The sequence below is a fragment of the Sebastes fasciatus genome, chromosome 12, assembly GCF_043250625.1.
Source record: "Sebastes fasciatus isolate fSebFas1 chromosome 12, fSebFas1.pri, whole genome shotgun sequence".
Lineage (NCBI taxonomy): Eukaryota > Metazoa > Chordata > Actinopteri > Perciformes > Sebastidae > Sebastes > Sebastes fasciatus.
In genome coordinates, this window is record NC_133806.1 from 24,169,606 (window position 1) to 24,189,679 (window position 20,074).

Consider the following 20,074-nt stretch of genomic DNA (forward strand, 5'->3'; position numbering starts at 1 on the left):
TTCCTCTACAGCACATGAGGTGCGTGTTTTTAAGATCACAGCTTAACCAAGAGGTTGGCTGAACTTCATTTGAACTTTGCTTGCGTAAAAGCACACGGTTAGACAAGGTGCTGTCGCCTACTTTGCATGCATGCACACCGACCATAATTTACATAGAGGAGGCATGTATTATGTACAAGCTCTGACCATCCACCTTGTGTCTACAAAAGAGTGTGTGATCACAGTTTACAACTGAGAGCTCTCAGTGAAGCTTGTACTGTAGCACTGTGGGAAAAGGAGAGTTTGCATAGTAGTCTGAGGTTGGCAGCAGGTCTTGTACTGTAACAGGACAACTTACGGCATGGTTAAGCTTGGCAGGTAAATTGTGAGACTTCATTATGTATTTACTTCTTTGGGAAAGGGACATTGCAAAGTGTCCAATTACATAACAAGTTGTCAATATTATCTTGTTTTGATGTTTTTCTTTTCTTTTCTTTATAATTGGATTGCAACATTTCCAATAAGTCTGGAAAGTTGTTTCAAAGTGTTAAAAAGACAAAATTCTTCATGACAGCTGCAATTTTGGAAATCTCCCTCTCACACACACACACAGAGGAGATGGGATGAAAGAGAGGGAAGCAAGTTGGACGCCCTGTGGTGTCTTACACGGAGACAGCTGGACTCGGTGCCGAGTGTGTTCGTGTGCACCTTTGTGTGTCTCTGTGCAGGCAGTTCATTCCGTTGTGTTGTGCACGTGGATGTATGCATCCTGACCTCTGTGTGTGTGCCTTTTGCCTGTTTGTGTGTATGTACGTATATGTGTGTGTGTTCGCGCAAACGTCCTTAATTGGATCATGCTGTGGAACACTGGCTGTGTTGGTTTTAGAAAGAGCACAGCTTGCATCCTCCTGTCACAGGATATCAACATAATGATATCTGTTTAGCCAAGTAATATTTCCTGTGGCTGCAAATAACAAGGAGATCAAATCCAAAAAAGGGTTGGTGGAGAAAAATCTGCAAACTTTCTTTGTCCAAACACCACGTCAGTTCATTTAACTGGAGTTTTTTTTTTTTTATATATTAATTACATCAATTTACTTATTAAATTGCACATTGTTTGCTTTTATGTCACTGAATAATGGTGTTTGGACACAGCTTGAAATTTCTAAATAACTGCATATAAAAAGGGTGGGACTATTTTATTGGAGTATTAAATTTAATTACTGAATCAAAAACTGTGTCATGTAATCAGAATTTTCTGATTAACGTCATACTGATTAAAAAATGATGTGAAATGGGTTTCCTGGCTAATAGGCTTTGACTCACAGCCCCAAATTCCACAATGCATGCCATTGTTTATCTCTGCAATGCAAAAACGTAAAAGAAAGCATCCACTGGTCAAAGAATAAATATTAATATTGTTTTAATTATCCCAACTTGATTATTCAAAGGCATCAAATAACTACACACATTGCAAAATATATAATATATGACACATGACAGACAGAGTAATACACACAATATACTTACTTGCACAGTCAAACACCTTCAGTGATGCCAACCAAGCAGCAACACCACTAATCAGGTTCACCAATAATGATTTTCCTCATCACCATGCACAGCTGATCCCGGCCTCCCATATACAAACACACGCATTAAGTACATAAATACACCACCATGCTGTATGCTAATGGGCTCCATCTGTTGTAAACTGCATTTTCCCTGAAGTCAAGACAATGTGTTCCTCTGCACCGTCGACATCAGATTCACCGTATCACAATCTCGTCTCGCTGCAAGACTTGATGTTAATAGTAGTAATAAAAGTGATAATATCTTATGGCTGTTACATATGAGTTTGGATAAAATATAGGTGAGCAGCGTAATTTAAATCTCCCTCTTTCCATCTTTTTCCTCTCCTCCTTACCTCTCTCTCTCTCTCTCTCTCCCTCCTCTCTTCTTCATTTACCTTCCTCCCCCTCCAACCCTCATATCATTCCTATTTCCTACATCATCATCTTTGTCCTCTCTCTCTCTCTCTCTCTCTCTCCGACCCCGGTCTTTTCCTGGAGAGCACTGATGCATAGGAAAGCGAGGTTCCGCTCCATCACCCGTCCAATCGCCGTCAACCTCTCCCCCCGCACACCAGCCAATCGCTGGCTAGAGATGGCCAACGGGGGAGGGGCTAAGCATGAAGGGAGGGGGGCGTTGTGTGTGCGTGCTGGTCGCTCCTTGACTCGAGGGATATAAAGGATGCTTTGCTGCTCTAGGGACAAGGGGAATATCACCATAACGATGGATGTATCCGCTGTTTTCAGATGGTTGTGCTGCTGCAGGAGCGATGCTAATTTATACTAAAGAAATGATACCAGAATGATTTCCATTCATTCATTCAAAAGATGAAATGGGGCATGATGTTGGTTCGTGTGATAGGATTGTCACATCTGTGCAAATACAGTAAAGTGATTTGGATCATTTTCATGCTAAAATACTATAGGTAAATGTTTGATCCAGAGCTGCAGTGTGGCAGTTTGACACTATCCATGCACATGGAGTGGAACTAATACTGACTTTTTTACTTGGATTGATTAACACCCTATGTGTAACACGCAATGACGGTGTTTACTTGCAGTGTTGATGATGGAGAAGAACCCAGGGGGTAAAGGCTGTGATTCCTACAAGCATTTTGGAAGCTCGTATGTAGATGGAAACGCTGCTGTGCTCTCATGTCGCTTAGCTTTATTGGTCAGTTGACTGTTTTTTTTAGTGCAGAAGGAGCAGACACAAGCTGAAGACATGTCCATCCAGATCCTGTCTGCTGATGCTTGTAAGTATTATATGATTTACAAGGCAAATCTGAATTATTTAACATTAGACAGTGGACAAAGTCACACAGCAACAGTGAGGCAAGGCCACTTTTTCTTTTACTTTGAAATGTTGTATATGTTTCTGTGTGTGTGAGTGTGTTTCCTTGTGTGTATATGTGTGTGTGTGTGTGTGTGTGTGTGTGTGTGTGTGTGTGTATGTTCACAACCACATACTTAATGTGCATTTTAAAATGCAGTTAAAGCTGCAGTAGGCAAAAAAAATCCATAATAACCTTTCAGCATATTGTAATTCAAGTGTTCTGAGAAATAAATATACTTCTCGGATTGGTTGTTTTCCTCCAGCCCGTGAAATCTTGCAGATGCCATTAGGAGCACCGGAGGACACCAGAGGAACATGATTTTTTTTTTTCAGATTACCTGTCTCATGCACGACTCTCAGGATATAGTGAGTTTTATGAAAAATAACTTTTTTTTTAATCCTATTTGCTCCATTTCTACCCACTGCAGCTTTAATGTGCATTAATGTGTGTTGTATTACCCGCAACATGATAATGCATTCATCATATTGTTGGTGAAACTTGTATATAGTCGAATGACAGCGTTTGGCTTGCCGTAAACTCTCCTCTATACTTAGAGCTATTTCTCAACAGCATCACAACTCTCTATTTTTGGTCTGCAAGCTAACTAATGAATGCATGCGAGTCATGTGGTCTCACTTCTCCTCCTGCAAAGGTTTGTGTTTACATGGAGGGGGGTGTAACCACCAGAGGAGCTATCATTGGCTTGGGTAGCATCATACTGCCAGTGGTTCTGCAGCATAAAAGACAAATACATATGTTGCTGTATTCTTGAAGTGAAAGACCTCCCAGAACCATAGATCACAGAGTGAAGACATGGATCTTTGAAATCGACAACATTGTGCCTATGTAACGTTTGCTGAGCTGTGGCCACTATGGCCATTAGTGACACTTATGGCCTTGGTGTCTTGAGGAGTTGTAGCGTTTATTTACCCACAGCCTAAACTGTACACATACTGCACTGCTACACTCACAGCTAGTTACGGCTGACTTCATCTCACCGTCACTCCGTCACACACACACACACACTCCCTCGCTCTCTCTGTCTGTCTCTCTTGACCGCAAACACCGACGCACTTGCTAAGTTAAGAACACAACCTACACATTTAGTTATTCCTTAAAGGAGTTTGCTACTTGTATAACACATTTTAGTTTAAAAACCATCTTAAAAATACATAATTCCCCGATGCTTTGGCCTAGCGGGGAGTCATCTTAGGCCTGGCGGAAACCCTAGTATCGGATCGGTGCATAGACTGGCGTACTCGCTGATACCCAGTCCTGAATTTTGGGCAGTATCAGACACATTTCCGATATTGACTCATCGGCTTCCCTGCACTTTTTTTGTTCTTCTTTCTCTACTGTTATATATTTAATAAGGTTCAATGATTAAAGGACAACACCTTGTACCTGATTTACAAACAAGTAAACACGTCTGCGTTAGTGTAGAACACACAGTTTCCCTTCATCTCTGAAATAGCTCCAGATTTACTACTTGAGACTACAGTTTGATATCTTAAATTCTCTGGTTCTGCATCTTGGGAAACGGTAGTTCATTTTCATAAATCATGATGAACATGTTTTAGAATGTAGAATCTAAAATAACTCTCAAATCCAGTGTTATTGTTCTTCATGTAATACAATTCAGATGCACATTTAATCTGATCACACAGGGATTGAAGAATGAATTGAGTCTAAGATTTCACCCATTCTCTCCCCTTATCCCTGATTATCTCAGATGACATGTGAGCAATGAGTCATTTTGGTGCGTTTTATAATCAATGTTGATGTACTGTGATAATGTTGTACTGATGAGTAATCTTGTGGCCGATATTGGCCATTGAATTGGTTAAAGTTATTTTATGAATCTTGCTTAAAATTGAGAGATTAACAGACAGAAGTTGGAGAGTTTGGGATTATGAAGCAATGTGTGTTCGTTAGCTGACTGGAGAGAAAATTAATGAAAATAATTAACTGAAGCAGTTTGAAGTGACGCATTCTCTGTAAAGAATCACCACTTGTTCCAGAGCCTCTTTTCTCTAGCACTTCATAACCTTCACTTCATCCTGAGATTGAATGAGAAGTTGGCTTGTTGTCCTCTGTTGGTCAATTAGGTGTTAATTTGAGTGTTGGAGCTGACATGGCCTTACTCATAGCATGACGTTTGCTTTGGCCCGCTCTCCAGGTGTGTGGCTTGTAAATTGTGGTCAAATTGGGCCTATTTAACCTCCTAAACCCTAGGGGTGCTGGAAGGTGTGGTTCGCCTAGAAAGACATACCCAAAATAAATCAAGAATAGCTCCACAACTACCAGGTCTATATGCATGATCTTGGTCTCTATGGATAGGTACGACCTCAGAGAATTCTTCCCCAGTGTAAGTAACATTGTGACTGTTACTATAACGGAGTGAATTGTGATGAACCAAAGAAAAAAATATATTTTTATTCTCGCCTAAAATGTTTTCTAGATTAGACAGTGAATAACACCATTATAGCAATGATGCCACAACAGAGATGCCACTGAATTCATTCAGCAACTCCTTGACTACAACTGTGGCCAAAGCAGATATAAATAACACAAAGCACATAGATTCTGCAAAGGTTCTAGTCAGGATAGGACCAGGCGGACTCTCCATTTGGCCACTTGGATACCCAAAGTGTGCCAAATGTTTTTTTTACCTCTTGAACGGGAATCTGGCTATAAAATACTACTGATATCCACTACAGGAGGCTATGTGCACACAATGTAGCCTTTGGCCATGACATTTACACTGTGCATCATCAGATTTGACTATTGTGTACAGTATAAAATCAATAATAAGCAACTAAATTGTATAATTTTGACTCCAAATGGAGTAGTTTTATTATAATAATGAAAAATGATCAAGTAAAACTTAGATAATAACAAATAAGATCAATAACAATGTAACTAAGATAACAAAAAAGAATCCAAAGTCAAATATGTACATTCAATATAAAAACAATAAAAATATTATAAAGTAAAAATACAATTTCTCAAGCGTTGATTTTGTAACTAAAATATTGAAATCATTGCCAAACAAACATTGTTTGGACAAAATACACTTGGAGTGTTGTTTTAGTAACATTAAGGCCTCGTCTTTTAGAAACAATTCAGAAAAAAGACCACCACAGCATTTTATTGAGTTTTTAAAGGCAGTGTTTTAACACACACCGGTACCAGGTTCGTCGGGTAAAAGACGCTAAATCAGGGTAAAAGCTCAATATATAAAAATCTGTTTAAACTGTGTGATTAAAACTGTAGTCGGCTGATAATTTTATAGAGAAGAAGATATGAAGACGCGAAGAAAATATTGTGTCAGAGAGAGAATATTTGCTGCTATGGACTGTTCTATCTGTCTGGCCCTGCGTCACCTTGTAGTGGAAACCATTGAATTCACTTGTTATTCTCTCAAGGCATGAGTAGCTTCATCCGTCAGGCTAAGCAGTTCATACTTTATAAGATTAGCAGCAGATGTCATGATCCCTAAATAAGATGTTTTTAAGAAGTTTATTAGAATATCCCACATCACTGCAAATGCCAGCACTGTTTTAAGCTATACATTGTACAAACTGTTTGTTAGTCTAGCACTCAAACACTAGAACTGCATCCTGAGGTGAATAAATGAGAGAATAATCCTTTTTCTCTCCTTCCCATTGACACCCTGAACCCTTCTCTCCAGTGAGAGATGAGCTTCTTGGCCGTGAAAACAATGTGTAGTGACCCATAAGCATTTAATATGTAAGTAGCCTGTCAATATGGATACATCTGCAGCTGGATGATGGGGATATCACGGGTCAGGAACGTTGGGAATGCTTCCTTCCTTTGGATTCTTATTGCTTGTCTCTTGTTCTGCTATTTGGGATGAAGAGGTTTAAGATAATGTCGGTGTAACTGCACTGATTCTCAAAGCAGATGCTCTGTTAATAATGGTCAGCCACATAATTAAATGATTTTTCCCTCCTTTATTTTCCCTCTCAGGTGTTTGACATGGCTGTTGATGCCAGTGGGATGTGGCGGATTAATGAGCCGTCAGTGTTCCCAACCAGATAGGAAAAGCTGACAGGATTTAATTTATGAATGAATTATTTTGTGTGTCCATGAAACTGTTTTACTGATGAGAGTATTTAGTGACCCCTACTGTGTGAGACAAAGAGTGCAGGGAGTTAGTACCTAAACACAGTCCTCTCTCTATCCTCAGAGTAATGTTGCCACTCGGTGCTGTTTGTGATTTATTGGCATTTTATTTACAGTGCATATAGCTATCACATTTATTCGTAATTCCCATAGAAAGATCATGCAGATAAAAACAGAAAGTAAAACATAACTATGTATGGTATCCTATCTATATGCAGTCGGGGTGGAGTCTGGATTCAGATGTGGTTCTTTGTTGTTTGCTCGGAGTTCAGGCCCCGAAGTCATAAAAAGACCTACAATTAAATGGCTTGGAGAGAGCATCCTAAATTGGGAGCAGACACAAACCAGTCTGAAGTATGTTTGCTCCTCTCTTTTTCTCCATTCCTGTCTTTACTTCTCATTTTCCTCACCTCTATGTGTATTCCCTGTCTCTCTCAGCCTCCCTTTTCCTCTTGGAGGATGTTAAGAAAGTAAGACACTTGGGAGCCTCAACTAAATATGAAAGTAACTACGAGATTAGATTTGGAACTGCTCAGCAGTCTAAATTGGTGTAAAATATTTCCCTCTGTAAAAGCACTGTTGTAAATCAAATGGCAAGTTGCACGCAAACACACTCCCACGAGTAAGCACAGCTTATTTACTTCTTTATGTTGTTATTTTGGCACTGCAGCACATACTTTTGTGCACATGGAATTGAGTGTTTTACATTAGGCACAGTAAGGCTTCTGTGGCGTAATGATTGGAGCAGAGAGCAAACACGTAACCTGTTTTATCCCTTTAGTGACCGCTGGCCACTCTATCGGGGTGTTTGTGCACGCATGCATGTGTGTATCCATGCATGTAAGTCAGATGTTCCATTCGAGAGAGAGAGTCCCGTGGCTCGCTGTTTGCATAAGCCAGTTGTTTTCAGGTCCGTAATAACAATGGATAGCCATGGGATCCACTAGCCGCCTCCTGGCTGTGGAGCCACAGCCTGTAGTTCCCTGTCTGCTGTGGATGTACTCAACGGGACATTGTCTTTGTCGAGGTCAAGTCTAGTGAAAAATCTATTCACAGAGGAATGGAGTGACGGAGAGACAGTCAGTGGGGGGAGATGAGGAGAGGAAGGGTCGGGTTGGAAATGACTGGAGAAGCAGTCAAGTTGCACAGCAGCTCATGATATAGTCACAAAATTGAATATATTGATTGGTGTGCATACCATAGATATGCAGAGGAGGTCAAGGTGGATGGGTGGGTCAAAAAACACCAGACTTTTGACCAGGAGACCGGTGTTCGTGTCCCGTGTGAAACCACGCGTCGAAGTTGGTTTATTTGTCACGTAACTTCCGCACTTAAGTTATGGCACTTCCAGAATTATTTTGACCTAAACCACAATCTTTTCCTTAAGCTAACTAAGTCGTCTTTGTCACGTAACTTCCGTACTTAAGTTGCGTCACTTCCGGTGTTATTAAAACCCAAACCACAGTATTTTCCTAAACCTTACTAAGTAGTATTTTTGCATAAGCCTAACCAAGTCGATCTATTTCCTAAACCTAACTAAGTAGTTTTATTTTGAAAAGACTCGACCTGAAAGTGACACACGCATCACGTGTTGCTGAAAGTCTATGTACACGAATCAAATAGATTCAATTTTGTGACTATTTCACGAACTGCCGTGAGACTGTATTGGGAGAAGAGCATCGGAGAGGGCAAGAAGGGGTAAGAAACAAAGGAATAGAGCGGAAGGCACGGATGAGGAGAATGTGAGAAAGAGGGAGGGAGGATGATAACAGAGAATAGATGGAGAGGAGCAGAGGGTGACAGGAGAGGAGAAAGTGATGCATATGTACACCAGCAGCAACAATCCATCCACACAAACTCTCTCTGGACACACATATACACCCACACACACACAGACGTCATAAAACAGTAATGTCCAGTACTACCAAAGGTCTGTGCATGTGTGTGTGTCTCCCTCTGGGGACTGGCTCTGACTGCTGAGCTTGTAAACAGGAACTCTCCTGCTTTTGGCAAAGCTGGAAGCCCTGCAGGTGCACACAAACGCACATGCACACTGTCACACTAAAGACAATTGGATTCAGTAAGTTATTCTAGTTTTGGTCTGTTTGTTGGATTTGTTGAGATAGAAAACCACAGAGTTTGATTCCTTGTTTATCATTCAACACTCTGATAGAGGCATTCATTACAGATACTGTTCAGACATTTTTTTTTTTACAGTTCTGAGTGAGTTTGTGCTCATGCACTTTGGTTTTGTTTGTCTTTCCTTTTTATTCCAACAGCAACTGACACAGAAAAGAACACATCACTGCTGGATTATTTTTCTGTTGTTTACCATAGACAAGCTCTACTCCTCCTCCTGTTTGTACTCTCTCTCCACGAAGTCACACATTTCTGAAGTGCAGATTCCAGCGTCATCACAACACTTGTGTTAATGACTGCTTTTGAAGTTAATCATGTGTTCATTTTAAGTATCTTCCCTGAGGGTTGTAGGAGTAAATAATCCTATTATCAGAGCTCAGCTGTTGCTGCTGTCAGCTGAGGTCATGGTTTGGCTGACCTGACAGTTATGCTGTGAAATGGGGTGATGGTTCTTTATGTTTTGTCCCACGCAGGAACACACTTTTTAGATACTGTGTGTATGCGTCATTTTCTCCTTTTGTGGTGTACGGTATTTGGTAAAAAAAAAGTTGGGTGCATTCGATTTCTCTCCAGCATTATCTGTTCATTTTGTATTGTGAGCTATCCGTCTTTCTCTCTCTCTGATCAATGCTTCCAAATGTTGCACAAGTTTGAAGTTAATTTGTGAAATTCGGGCAAAAACAAAATGTGAATCAGTTAGGGCTGTCAAAGTTAACGCAATAATAACGCGTTAATGAAAATTTGTTTTAACACCTCTAATTTCTTTAACTCATTTACGCAACTTGCGATTTTTTATGTTGTAGCGGGCTCAGTTTTAAAGCTAGAGTGAAGATACTGGCATCATATGAACGCTAAATTTTGGCAGGGAAAAACTGGCATGGCCATTTTCAAAGGGGTCCCTTGACCTTTGACCTCAAGATATGCGAATGAAAATGGGTTCTCTGGGTACCCACGAGTCTCCCCTTTACAGACATGCCCACTTTATGATAATCACATGCAGTTTGGGGCAAGTCATAGTCAAGTCAGCACACTGACACACTGACAGCTGTTGTTGCCTGTTGAGTTTGCCATGTTATGATTTTAGCATATGTTTTATGCTAAATGCAGTACCTGTGAGGGTTTCTGGACAATATTTGTCATTGTTTTGTGTTGTTAATTGACTTCCAATATTAAATATATACATACTGTATGTTTGCATAAAGCAAGCATATTTGCCCACTCCCATGTTGATAAGAGTATTCAATACTTTGCAAATCTTCCTTTAAAGTACATTTTGAACAGATAAAAAAACGTGTGATCAATCGCGATTAACTATGGACAATCATGCGATTAATCGCAATGAAATATTTTAATGGATTGACAGCCCTAGAATCAGTGCATGTTCTCACCAACTATGTGACAAAAAAATAGTTGGTGTGATAAGATTACTTATTCAGTTGAGCTCCAGTAAGTCTTCAGTAACATCTTGGCTTTTTATTGCTGCTTTCCACATAAGATGACTTGTGGTTGCTTTGAATGAATGGTTGCTTCCGTCACACATGTATCCCGAGAGAGAGGGCGGTGACTCCTCGACACCTCTGTTCTTCTTGTTCTTTACTTTTTGTGGTTTTCTGGTGGCACAGAGGCGAGTGATGTTTGAGGGGCAGCATGACATGAATGCTTCGTCTACCTTGTAAGCAGACTCTACAATGTCAACATGTACTTGAAAAATGTGTTTACTTCAATGCGACTTCTCTTTTGTTGATATGCCCACTTTTTTGACGTGCAAAATTGAAAGTGCTCAGAAACACAGGAGGACGGAGACATATCTTCCCTCTCTCTGTTCTCTCGTCATCTCTCTCCCACTCTCTGACATCATCAGTTCAAGTCCCATCTGCTTTGGGCCATAACTGTCTAAAATGAATGAAGGACAGCTGACATGGTTTTGTCTCAAGCACTTTCTCTCCTTCCTCTTTCCTTCTCTGCCCTCTTTTCTTCTGAGGCAGTCAGTAACACAGGCGGACCACAGAGGCACGCACTCTCCTTACTCTGCTCTCCCTTCTGCACCCTGCCTGTCAAGTGTAATTTGGTGCACTGTGGTTTATTGGCTTGGTTTTGTTGTGCGGCGGGACAATCGGAGCACGGTTTGGATGGAGGAAGCTGATGAATGGTGTTCCCTGAGCCGTACAAAGCGTCCTCCTCTCTACTTCATTGATGTGTTGATGCGACTCAGCTGGCTGCCCAGTGAGTTTGTACTGTATACTGTTGTGGGCTTACAAGCAGACAGATGCACATGGACGCTCAGCCCTGAAAAGGGCTTTTATGCTTTTTTATAGTGTCGATCCCTCTCACACTCACCACTTCTCTCAAGGTCTTTCTACTCTTTCTACTTTCTTCTATCTCTCTCTCTCTCTGCTACAGTAACTGGGCAACATGCAACAGTTAGACAGTGTATGACAGGCTTCTCTGAAGGCCACTGTGTTTTAGTGAAAAGAATATTACAGTCATCTTGATGGATTCATATTCTATTAGAAGTTAATAAAAGATGACATAAAGCAAATAAAGGTTAGCATGCCTGGTTAACAAGGGGATAAAGAGGTAATGAGAGATGCTGAAGATTATAGACAGAAACACACTGTTTAAAGTTAACTTCCGATGGAGACTTTGTGATATGGTGAGGCTATAAGGCTTGCCGAGGTAGTAGGTGTTACCGGTGTTACACGACGTTCGGGCATACACTGATTACATTACTTGAGCACCGCGGCCACCGTTGTTTTGCTACTTTTTATAGAAATAAAACCCATTTAGTTCATTTCCACGTATCAGCGCCGTGTTATCAATACATAGTCGGACAAGTGAAAGCGTCTGCTCCGTACGGAGTCTTAGTACAGAGCAGCAGGAGTCAGATTTCACACAAGGGGATGAGAGAGAGTTCACAGACAAGGCGATGGCGGAGGATTTGGTGTCAAAGCGAAAAGCAAAAGCGCCTATTTGGCAATACTTCGGATTCAAACCAAATGCTATAAGGGAACCATAACGTTGATGAGGCAATCGCCGTGAGAAGGACGGAGCGTTCACAGCCTGGTGTGCACAGCGAAAGCAGGACCGGAGAGGCCAGACACACATCCACCCGACGTTTCAGACCATAGTAAGCGCTGTACAGATATTGAGCATCATCCTTTTCTTGTAAAATGTCCGGTGTAATCGGTAAAACACCTGTGTTGTCAGTGGGAAAATGTCCTCACCGTGACATCCCTAGAGGCTATATGTATAGAGGTTATTATAACACAGATGTTACATGTTATGCCGTTGCAAAATAAACAAACAAGTCATCTCCAGCTGCAAAGACATGACCAATACTGCACAGTCACTCATCTGTTTGCATACCCCTGTCATCACAGCTGACTCCCCCCACCCCAACCCATGCCTCTTTCTCAGAGGTGACAATCCCCCTTAGTTATTTATTCCAACAGGATCAGTCAGACATGTGACCCGGCCCGCTTGCATACACATACAGCAGGACAACTTTCAACTCACAGGGACGAGAGAGGGCTGTCAACTCTCACACACTGAGACAGGACATGAACTCAAAGTAACGCAGTTAGCTTTCAGCTTCTTTGTGCTTGAATAATAACAATTCAATCCACTTTTCAAAACCAGAGAACTTATTTGACACCTGGGGGATCTAGATTATTTACGAGTCGCAGTGTATAACACACAGGATCACCGCTTTTGGAAGCAAGTCGGTCACGTCAGTGCCCTTTGGATTGTTATCTGTGACACAGAACATGGCTAGTCTGACCATGTTGTTGGGCTTTCTCAGGGACAGGAAGGGTCGACTGACTATGGAACCATGTCAGACAGCTAACAAAGTTGGTAGGTGGTCCCAGAAAAGTGCTGTAGCGGGAATACTCTATAAAATGTGAATTCAAATATGCATCTTAATTGTTTTTTAGTCATTTTTTGATTGAGTGTTTGTGAAAAATGTCGGCACAATGTATTGCGGCCTTCCTATTATGTCAACACTTTTATATCAAGCTGAAGCTTGAGTGCTGATGCATGTTAATCAAGGGAGTTTTTAGTTGCTGGATCATGACTTTTTCTGCCCTTGCTTTTGAGCTCCGTGTCTCGTAAAGCCACTTTTAGAGCTTATCGGAGCTTTCCTCACAATTTGGAAAAAAAATAATGGTAATCCCCCTTGACTTTTCCTTTGAGGGACAACAAAGACGCTTAATTTCCCTCTAGGAGTAAACAGTGAATGAGCTCTTTTGTTTGGTTCCCTCAGTTCAAAAGATGTTGGCTCCCAGTCAAGCAACTGTTTTTTATGAAAGTGGATATGCATGAGGATTTGAATCAAATTTAGCCATGCTCACAAAAGGGGGAAACACTACGATAATTTGGTCTCAGTGGACTTACGCACGGATGAAGATGTTGTTTGAGTGTTTTTTAGGTTTTATTGACGTCAAGATGGCGAAAAGGTTCAAATATAAAAGCTTCACACATGATTATAAATGAATGAACTAATAGTCAGCTTCAATAAATGTATTCTTTTGCAGCGCAGAGACCACATTTTTTTTTTTTTTAAACAGTTCTAAAAATACTGTCAGAAGACTTATAATTCAAGGTTTATAATTCAAGACAAAACAAGCTTCTGTTACATATTTGAAGAAAACAAGATGAATTTATTTGAGAATTGACATTTTTTTCAGTACATGTCTCATAATGTAGGTGAATATATTCGCTGTGCTCTTGATAGACACATGTGTAAAGATGATAAGGAGGACATTATTTACATTAAGGGTCCTTTAAGTGCAAAAGCTCACAGGGACCAACAGATTTTAAGTATTAGTCAGAGAGAAGATTACAACCAATCATTATTAAAGCCTATTTCAACCGCAAATCCACCAGCGACAACTGTTTGGCTGGCTTAACTTTTTTCCCTGTGAGTAGCTAGCCAGACACACAGGGGAGAAACTGTTTAATGCAAAGCAGCACTTGTTACTAAATCTTGTTTTGGGGAGGGGTTTGTGACATGGAGGGGACACAGCAAAGAAAAGCCGGTTGGTGAAGGCAAAAAAGGAGCTGGCAGTGCCTTTGGCTTTCTGCAGCTCACTGGGTGGCAGGGCGTTGGCCAATATATGGCAAGTTCGGTTGCCTACTCACCATACAACAATGGTCCGGTTAGAAAGCTGGAACTGGTAGGGTGATAGCCGCTATAGAGCTGTGTAGGGTGTAGTGTAGGCCTAGATTGTTTGGGATAGTTCGGTGCTGGTTTTGGTTTACAATGGCAGTGCTGGATAACCACAGCTGGCAGTTCGCCCAGGCTGGAAAAACCCTCATCAGACTCTCAGGTGGAGTATTCTCTATCATAAATATATTCTGTTGTTTTTATCAGAATCCTGATTTGATTTCTAACAGTAGCAGTAATAAAACCGGGCGACCTAATGCGTACAACTGAAATGTCTGCAGTCAAAAAACATGATCATGTTAACAACTTTAGAAGGATATTTAATATATGTGTTTTATTTACTGTAAACGTAATGCTAATATGATCAAGAACCTTATACCTCGTAATATTTTGTTTGTGCTGATATTTTAGATATTTCCGTGTTGCATTTTTTTTTTTTTTTTAAATCAATGTGACCTCAGCACTCTTGACAAACAGGACCTTAAGCAATAATTGCAGATTTCATATACTAAAATACAGTGGTATCTTCGTCAGCTTGTACTGTATTTTGTTTCAAATATGTGATAGTGATTAAAAACATTATGAGGCAAATTAGAAAAGTCTCCCCTTTATTTGCTGTAGAATTTAGAGAGAGAGGAGAGTCATCCCCCTATAATAAAACAGACTAAATCACAGCCTGCAGCTTTCTAAACTCACTGCACTATGACCTCCTGGTTCCTACCTATTTTGTTTTCACAAACTAGCGTGGTCACAATATTGATACCGTTGAAATCAGTGGAAGATTTTGTATTTTTTCCATATTTAATATCCAATAACTGCCTTTATCATGTGTGTGCTAAAAAAAACTGTATAACAGTGAAGATTAAAATTCTTATTACCTCATTTTTGCGTTATAGTAAGTTATGACTGTAATTTGATAAGCATTTGAACTTGTTTATGCATGTGTAGAAACCACAACTCAGTGATGGATTCTTGCTTATTTTAAGGGAAATTATACAACCTTTATTTTTAGTTTTTTTCATTTGTGATCTCTTTGGCTAGTTTATTAGTAATCCATGGGCCAACAAACCTGGTACTGAAGTTAATAACAATAGTATGTCCCCTATAGTCTCCATCTGAGAAGACATAGGGGAGTGTATGATTTGATGACTGAATAACAGACTGCACCTACGCCTCTGCATGTGCTCATTTTGTGTCCTGGATACAAAATAGTATGGTTTCAAACATGCTGTTAGAAAAAGTCCTACTTTTAAAATGCCTGGTGCAATGCAGCAGCATTATAGCAATTCCCAGGGGGACAAAATAACAGGAACACCTCATAATATAGTGCAAACCATATGCATTGCAGCAAATAATACTGTTACTAAGCATATAATGTTCATTTTTCCTTGAGGCTATGTCGGTGAGATTGTTGTTTTTATTTAAATTTGCAATTGGAGTTACACAAAATCCTGTAAAGTTGCTTTCAGTCAATGTTGCTGAGGCTGAGCTGTGACTTCTGCTCTTCTGTGATAGTGAAGTCTCCCTGAATAATATTAGCCTGTTTTATGTATGTGAGTTATTTTATATTGGGCTTACTGTAAAAGCTAAAAGCTGTATATTTGTGGTATGTTTGAGAGAATTTAGATGATGTTTCTAGGAAGTAACGGGGACACAGACTGACACTATTATGCGTAACTGCCATAACTCATGCTTAGGGTGTCCTGTTTTCAGTTTATATGGGTCATTGTGCTCAGATTGTGCTGCACTGCGCAGACACAAAACTAATTTAGTTGCAATGGGATATAAATAGGAAAAAAGTTATTTGTGGGGCATACTGTACAGCTTATGTTTACTGAATGTCGTCTAGCTAAAAGCAAACAGTTTGTAAGCCTGCTAGCCATGGTAGATCTATGCCAGGTGGAGAAACAGGTCAACTAGGACAGCTGGAAACATCAGACCTGGCTTTTACTTCCCTAAATACTCTGATCAGGTAGCTAGAATATACTCCAGCCATCACTCTCAATAAAAATGGAAGTGCTCTTTTCCATCCTCTCTTCCTCAATCACCAAAGACTTGGTGCCTGCAGGGGTAATGAATGCAAATGTCTGAGGAGTAGCTCTGAGGCGATTACGAGAAATAGTGCTATTTATCATGGTGACAGCACTGCAGAATGAGATCACAACAAGGCAAGCTGAGGGAGGATTTTTAAAGCCTCTGGCATGGTTTAATTTAGAATATGTATCACAAGACCTGGGACAAAACGTGAAGTCATGGGTCTTGCTTGTGATGATGACTATGCAATTAAATTGATCAATCCTTTCACTTAGGATAAGTGAACATTTTGTCCATATACAAGACCCTTTTCATTTTTATAGTATGATCAATAGAGAAGTTGTTTGTTAAACCCTGTAGAAGCGTTATGCTTTCATATGGTATCCCAGTAGTCACTGTTCAGGGAATGAAAACTTGCCATCCAGTAAATGTCCATCAAACTCTGTTGCGGACTTTTAAAACGACTCCATACACATGAAGACGGAGGTAGTTGTTCGTTTTTTATGCACCCCAGGAGGAATTGTTCTGGCAGTCCCTCTGTTTAAATGCTGGATAGATACAGAATGGATTTGCAGCGAGTCAATAATGACAAGACAACTGCTTCCAATCAAAGAGTGGTTGCTTCAATCCTCTGTTTCTGACACCGCCAAAGAGGGCTTGTGCCTGTCAAAAGTGCCTACTGTTGGTGTACATTGACTCACATTTTCTTATCCTTTCAAATTTTCCCCCGATTCGACTGTTATCAGATCATTAAATAGGCGTCATCAGTCACTATAAGCACCATAGATGTGGGTCATTAGGGGCCTACTACGCCTACTATGTTGTAAAAGTAAAAGTGAAACTTAAGAGTAACACATTCTAACAAGTAAAACTGAATGAAAAATCACATTTTGAACACAAACAAAAAGGATTCTTTAGGTTTAACCAACAAAACTACAACTTATTTAGGTTTAGGCAAAAAAAACTAGAACTTCTTTAGGTTTAGGCACAAAAGAAAACACTTGTTTAAGACAACTACACATTGTTTGTTTAACATGCAAACTCCGGTCTCCTGGGTGAAAACCCTGTGTTTTGAGTCCCATCCATCTTCACCAACCTCCACCCCCCCTTATGGAGTTTCATACTGTCTATACTACAGCGCCTGACTTCCGCTTCTGCTCCTGTCATAATTACTACAGTCGCTAGAGGTCGCTGTTGTTTTCTTTTACACCTTCTTTTGGTGATATACCATGCGAATAGATGATAAAACCTACTAGTGGGTAGTAGGCCCCTATTAACCCACATCTATGGGGCTTATAGCGACTGATAACGCCTATTTAATAGCCTGACAACGATGTAATCGGCTGTGTGTGAACACCTCCATAAAAAAGACAGCATGAAGCACTGGCAAGTGACACAGAGGGTTGCCAATAGTGAGGCCTAGAGGGACACTAAGTATGTCAGAAGTCAATAGAGTCGACAGAGAGAGGGGAGAACACAGAGAGAGACAGACAGGGCGGTATGACGTCGCATGAGATGGGAAACAAAGGGAAAAAAAGAGAAAAGAGGAGATTTGTAAATTGTACACGGAGGTGAGGTTGTTATTCAGGCTCACTGAGGTGTGAAAGGAATAGAGAAACAGCTGTAGCACTATAATAAGAACACATACAATACTTATATTCTGTCAAGGTTTATTACAACCTTAAGCAGATTACAAATCAAACAACGGCACACACAGACAGTCGCACGCATTTTCTTGTTTGTACAGCATGCATTCATCCTTGGGCTGTCTCCAGGTAGTGTTTTTATGTGTGCATTCCATCTACTACAGTATATTATTGTTTCTGCTTTTACTGCACACGCATGTTGAAGCACTAAAAGTGTAATTTCAGAAATGTGTGTGGTGTGATGTGTAGCAGTGCAGTATTGTGAGAGCACAGATGTGTGCAGAGGACAGTAGTCCAGTATACAGCATTGAAACTGCTTTGATTGTGTCCTTTACTGGTCTCACAAACAACATGCACACTCACTGGGCTTGCATGCTAGTGCTGTTTGTCTTGCGCCTTCGCTGCTCCCACACTGTACTAAATAAGAGTCATGTTTAGGGGGGGTTAGATTTGTTGCACTGAATGGTGTCGACATGATTTACAGAGCTTTCTGTTCTCTCTGCTCTCTGCATGATGAGTTGTTAATCTAAAATACATATTTAAGTGTCATCCCTGAGGTTTTGTTGTGTCATGCTCATTTATGACTTTATTTATACGCATCACATTGTGTTCAAGAGTTAAAATTGAGGTTTGAGTCTATGGAAATATTGGTAGTAATGTGCTGAAAGATGAAAAATAAAAGCACTCATTGTGCTTTAACAGTGAAAATATTCAATACATAATTCATTTCACAGTTACTTTGTAGTAGCACGGTGCTTGTCGAGCCGTCTCCAGTGCTCACATGTGTGTTTGAGCAGGAGAAGTTTGTGTTTTAGAAGAAGGGATCATGGCTAGTGTTGAAATGATTAGTTGATTAACAAAATAGTCTATAAATATAAAATTAATCAACAATTTTGATTCGCAAATAATCATTTAAGTCAAGCAATAATACTAAACATTCTTTATATCTGGCTTTTCTCTGTTTTTATAGCTTTGTAAATTGTATGTTTTTGAGTATGGGACTGTTGGTCAGACAAAACAGCTGATGACATCAGCTTGTGCCTTGGGAACTTGTGATGGGCATTGTTCACTATTTTTGTACATTTTATTGACTAAATGAGTGATTAATAAGACAGATTAATGAAGTTATGAAAGTAATCATTTGTTGCACACATTATCATGGCCTTAACTTATAAAAAAAGTAGCCTACTTGAAGCTGGTAAAGTGACTCCATAAATTGCTGCTTCGGTTAAACAAATTGCAGGAACATATAATAACAGTTCTTCAGAGGCGGGACGGCATTGTTTTGTCTGAAGGCGCCACACTGCACAGTGCACCATGAGATTAGTTTTTGTTTCCTACCCTTCCCATTTGTTATGACTTATTCATACCCTTTTTTTCGCTGTGCTTAGGGGTTATATCCAGGTCGAGGGGTTGCGGTAGGAGCAAAGTGTTATTTTTACTGTAAGCCACACTGTAACAACAATATGAGAAACCCGATGAAAGTTGAGCTCACCACAGTCCCCAGGCCCCCTGCCAGCTCCGGCTGAAGGTCACATAGCTGGAGTCGAGTACAGACTGCTAGATGTGGCTTTATATCTGAGGGGAGGGATAAAACCACTGAGTGTTTGTATGTAAAAGATAGGGAAATAAATAAATGAAAAGGATGTACAGTGGAAGAGAAAGAAAAATGGAGCGAGAGGCAGAACGAGAGAGAGAAGTGAGAGAGAGAGCTCTAAGTTGTTTATCTTATCGCCCTGTTGCACCGGGGCAACGTACGCTTGCTGTTATTCTAGTCGGGGTTGTCACACAGGGGATGTGACAAACAACCTGCTTGTAACAACAGCCCATCATATAGACTAGGCTAAACACTTGTATTGCCCACAACAATATGCAGGGCAATGACAGCCTGAGATGCCTTCACACTAGGGGGTTCACAACATGGCATCTTTGCATGGCAGATACATGATGAGAGTAGATAGTGTAAGCAGATAAAAAACAATCTATGGCTATAGAGCTAAAAGATGAATTGCTCATTTGAGTCTCTTGGGTGAAATAGCCAAATAATCCTAATTT

The 20,074-nt window shown here is 40.3% G+C and overlaps 1 protein-coding gene across 5 annotated transcripts in view; it reads left to right on the forward strand.

Annotated features, from left to right (window-relative positions):
• triob (trio Rho guanine nucleotide exchange factor b) overlaps nt 1-20,074 on the forward strand; it is a 128,765-nt gene that overhangs the window by 19,192 nt on the left and 89,499 nt on the right. Inside the window, exon 1 of one of the 5 annotated variants that reach the window (XM_074654234.1) lies at nt 14,421-14,502. The exons of the other annotated variants lie outside the window; for them this stretch is intronic. Coding sequence (XP_074510335.1) covers nt 14,436-14,502 — 67 coding nt within the window. The 5' untranslated portion in view covers nt 14,421-14,435. Of the gene's footprint in view, nt 1-14,420; nt 14,503-20,074 lie in introns of those variants that run through there. 5 annotated transcript variants of the gene reach the window in all.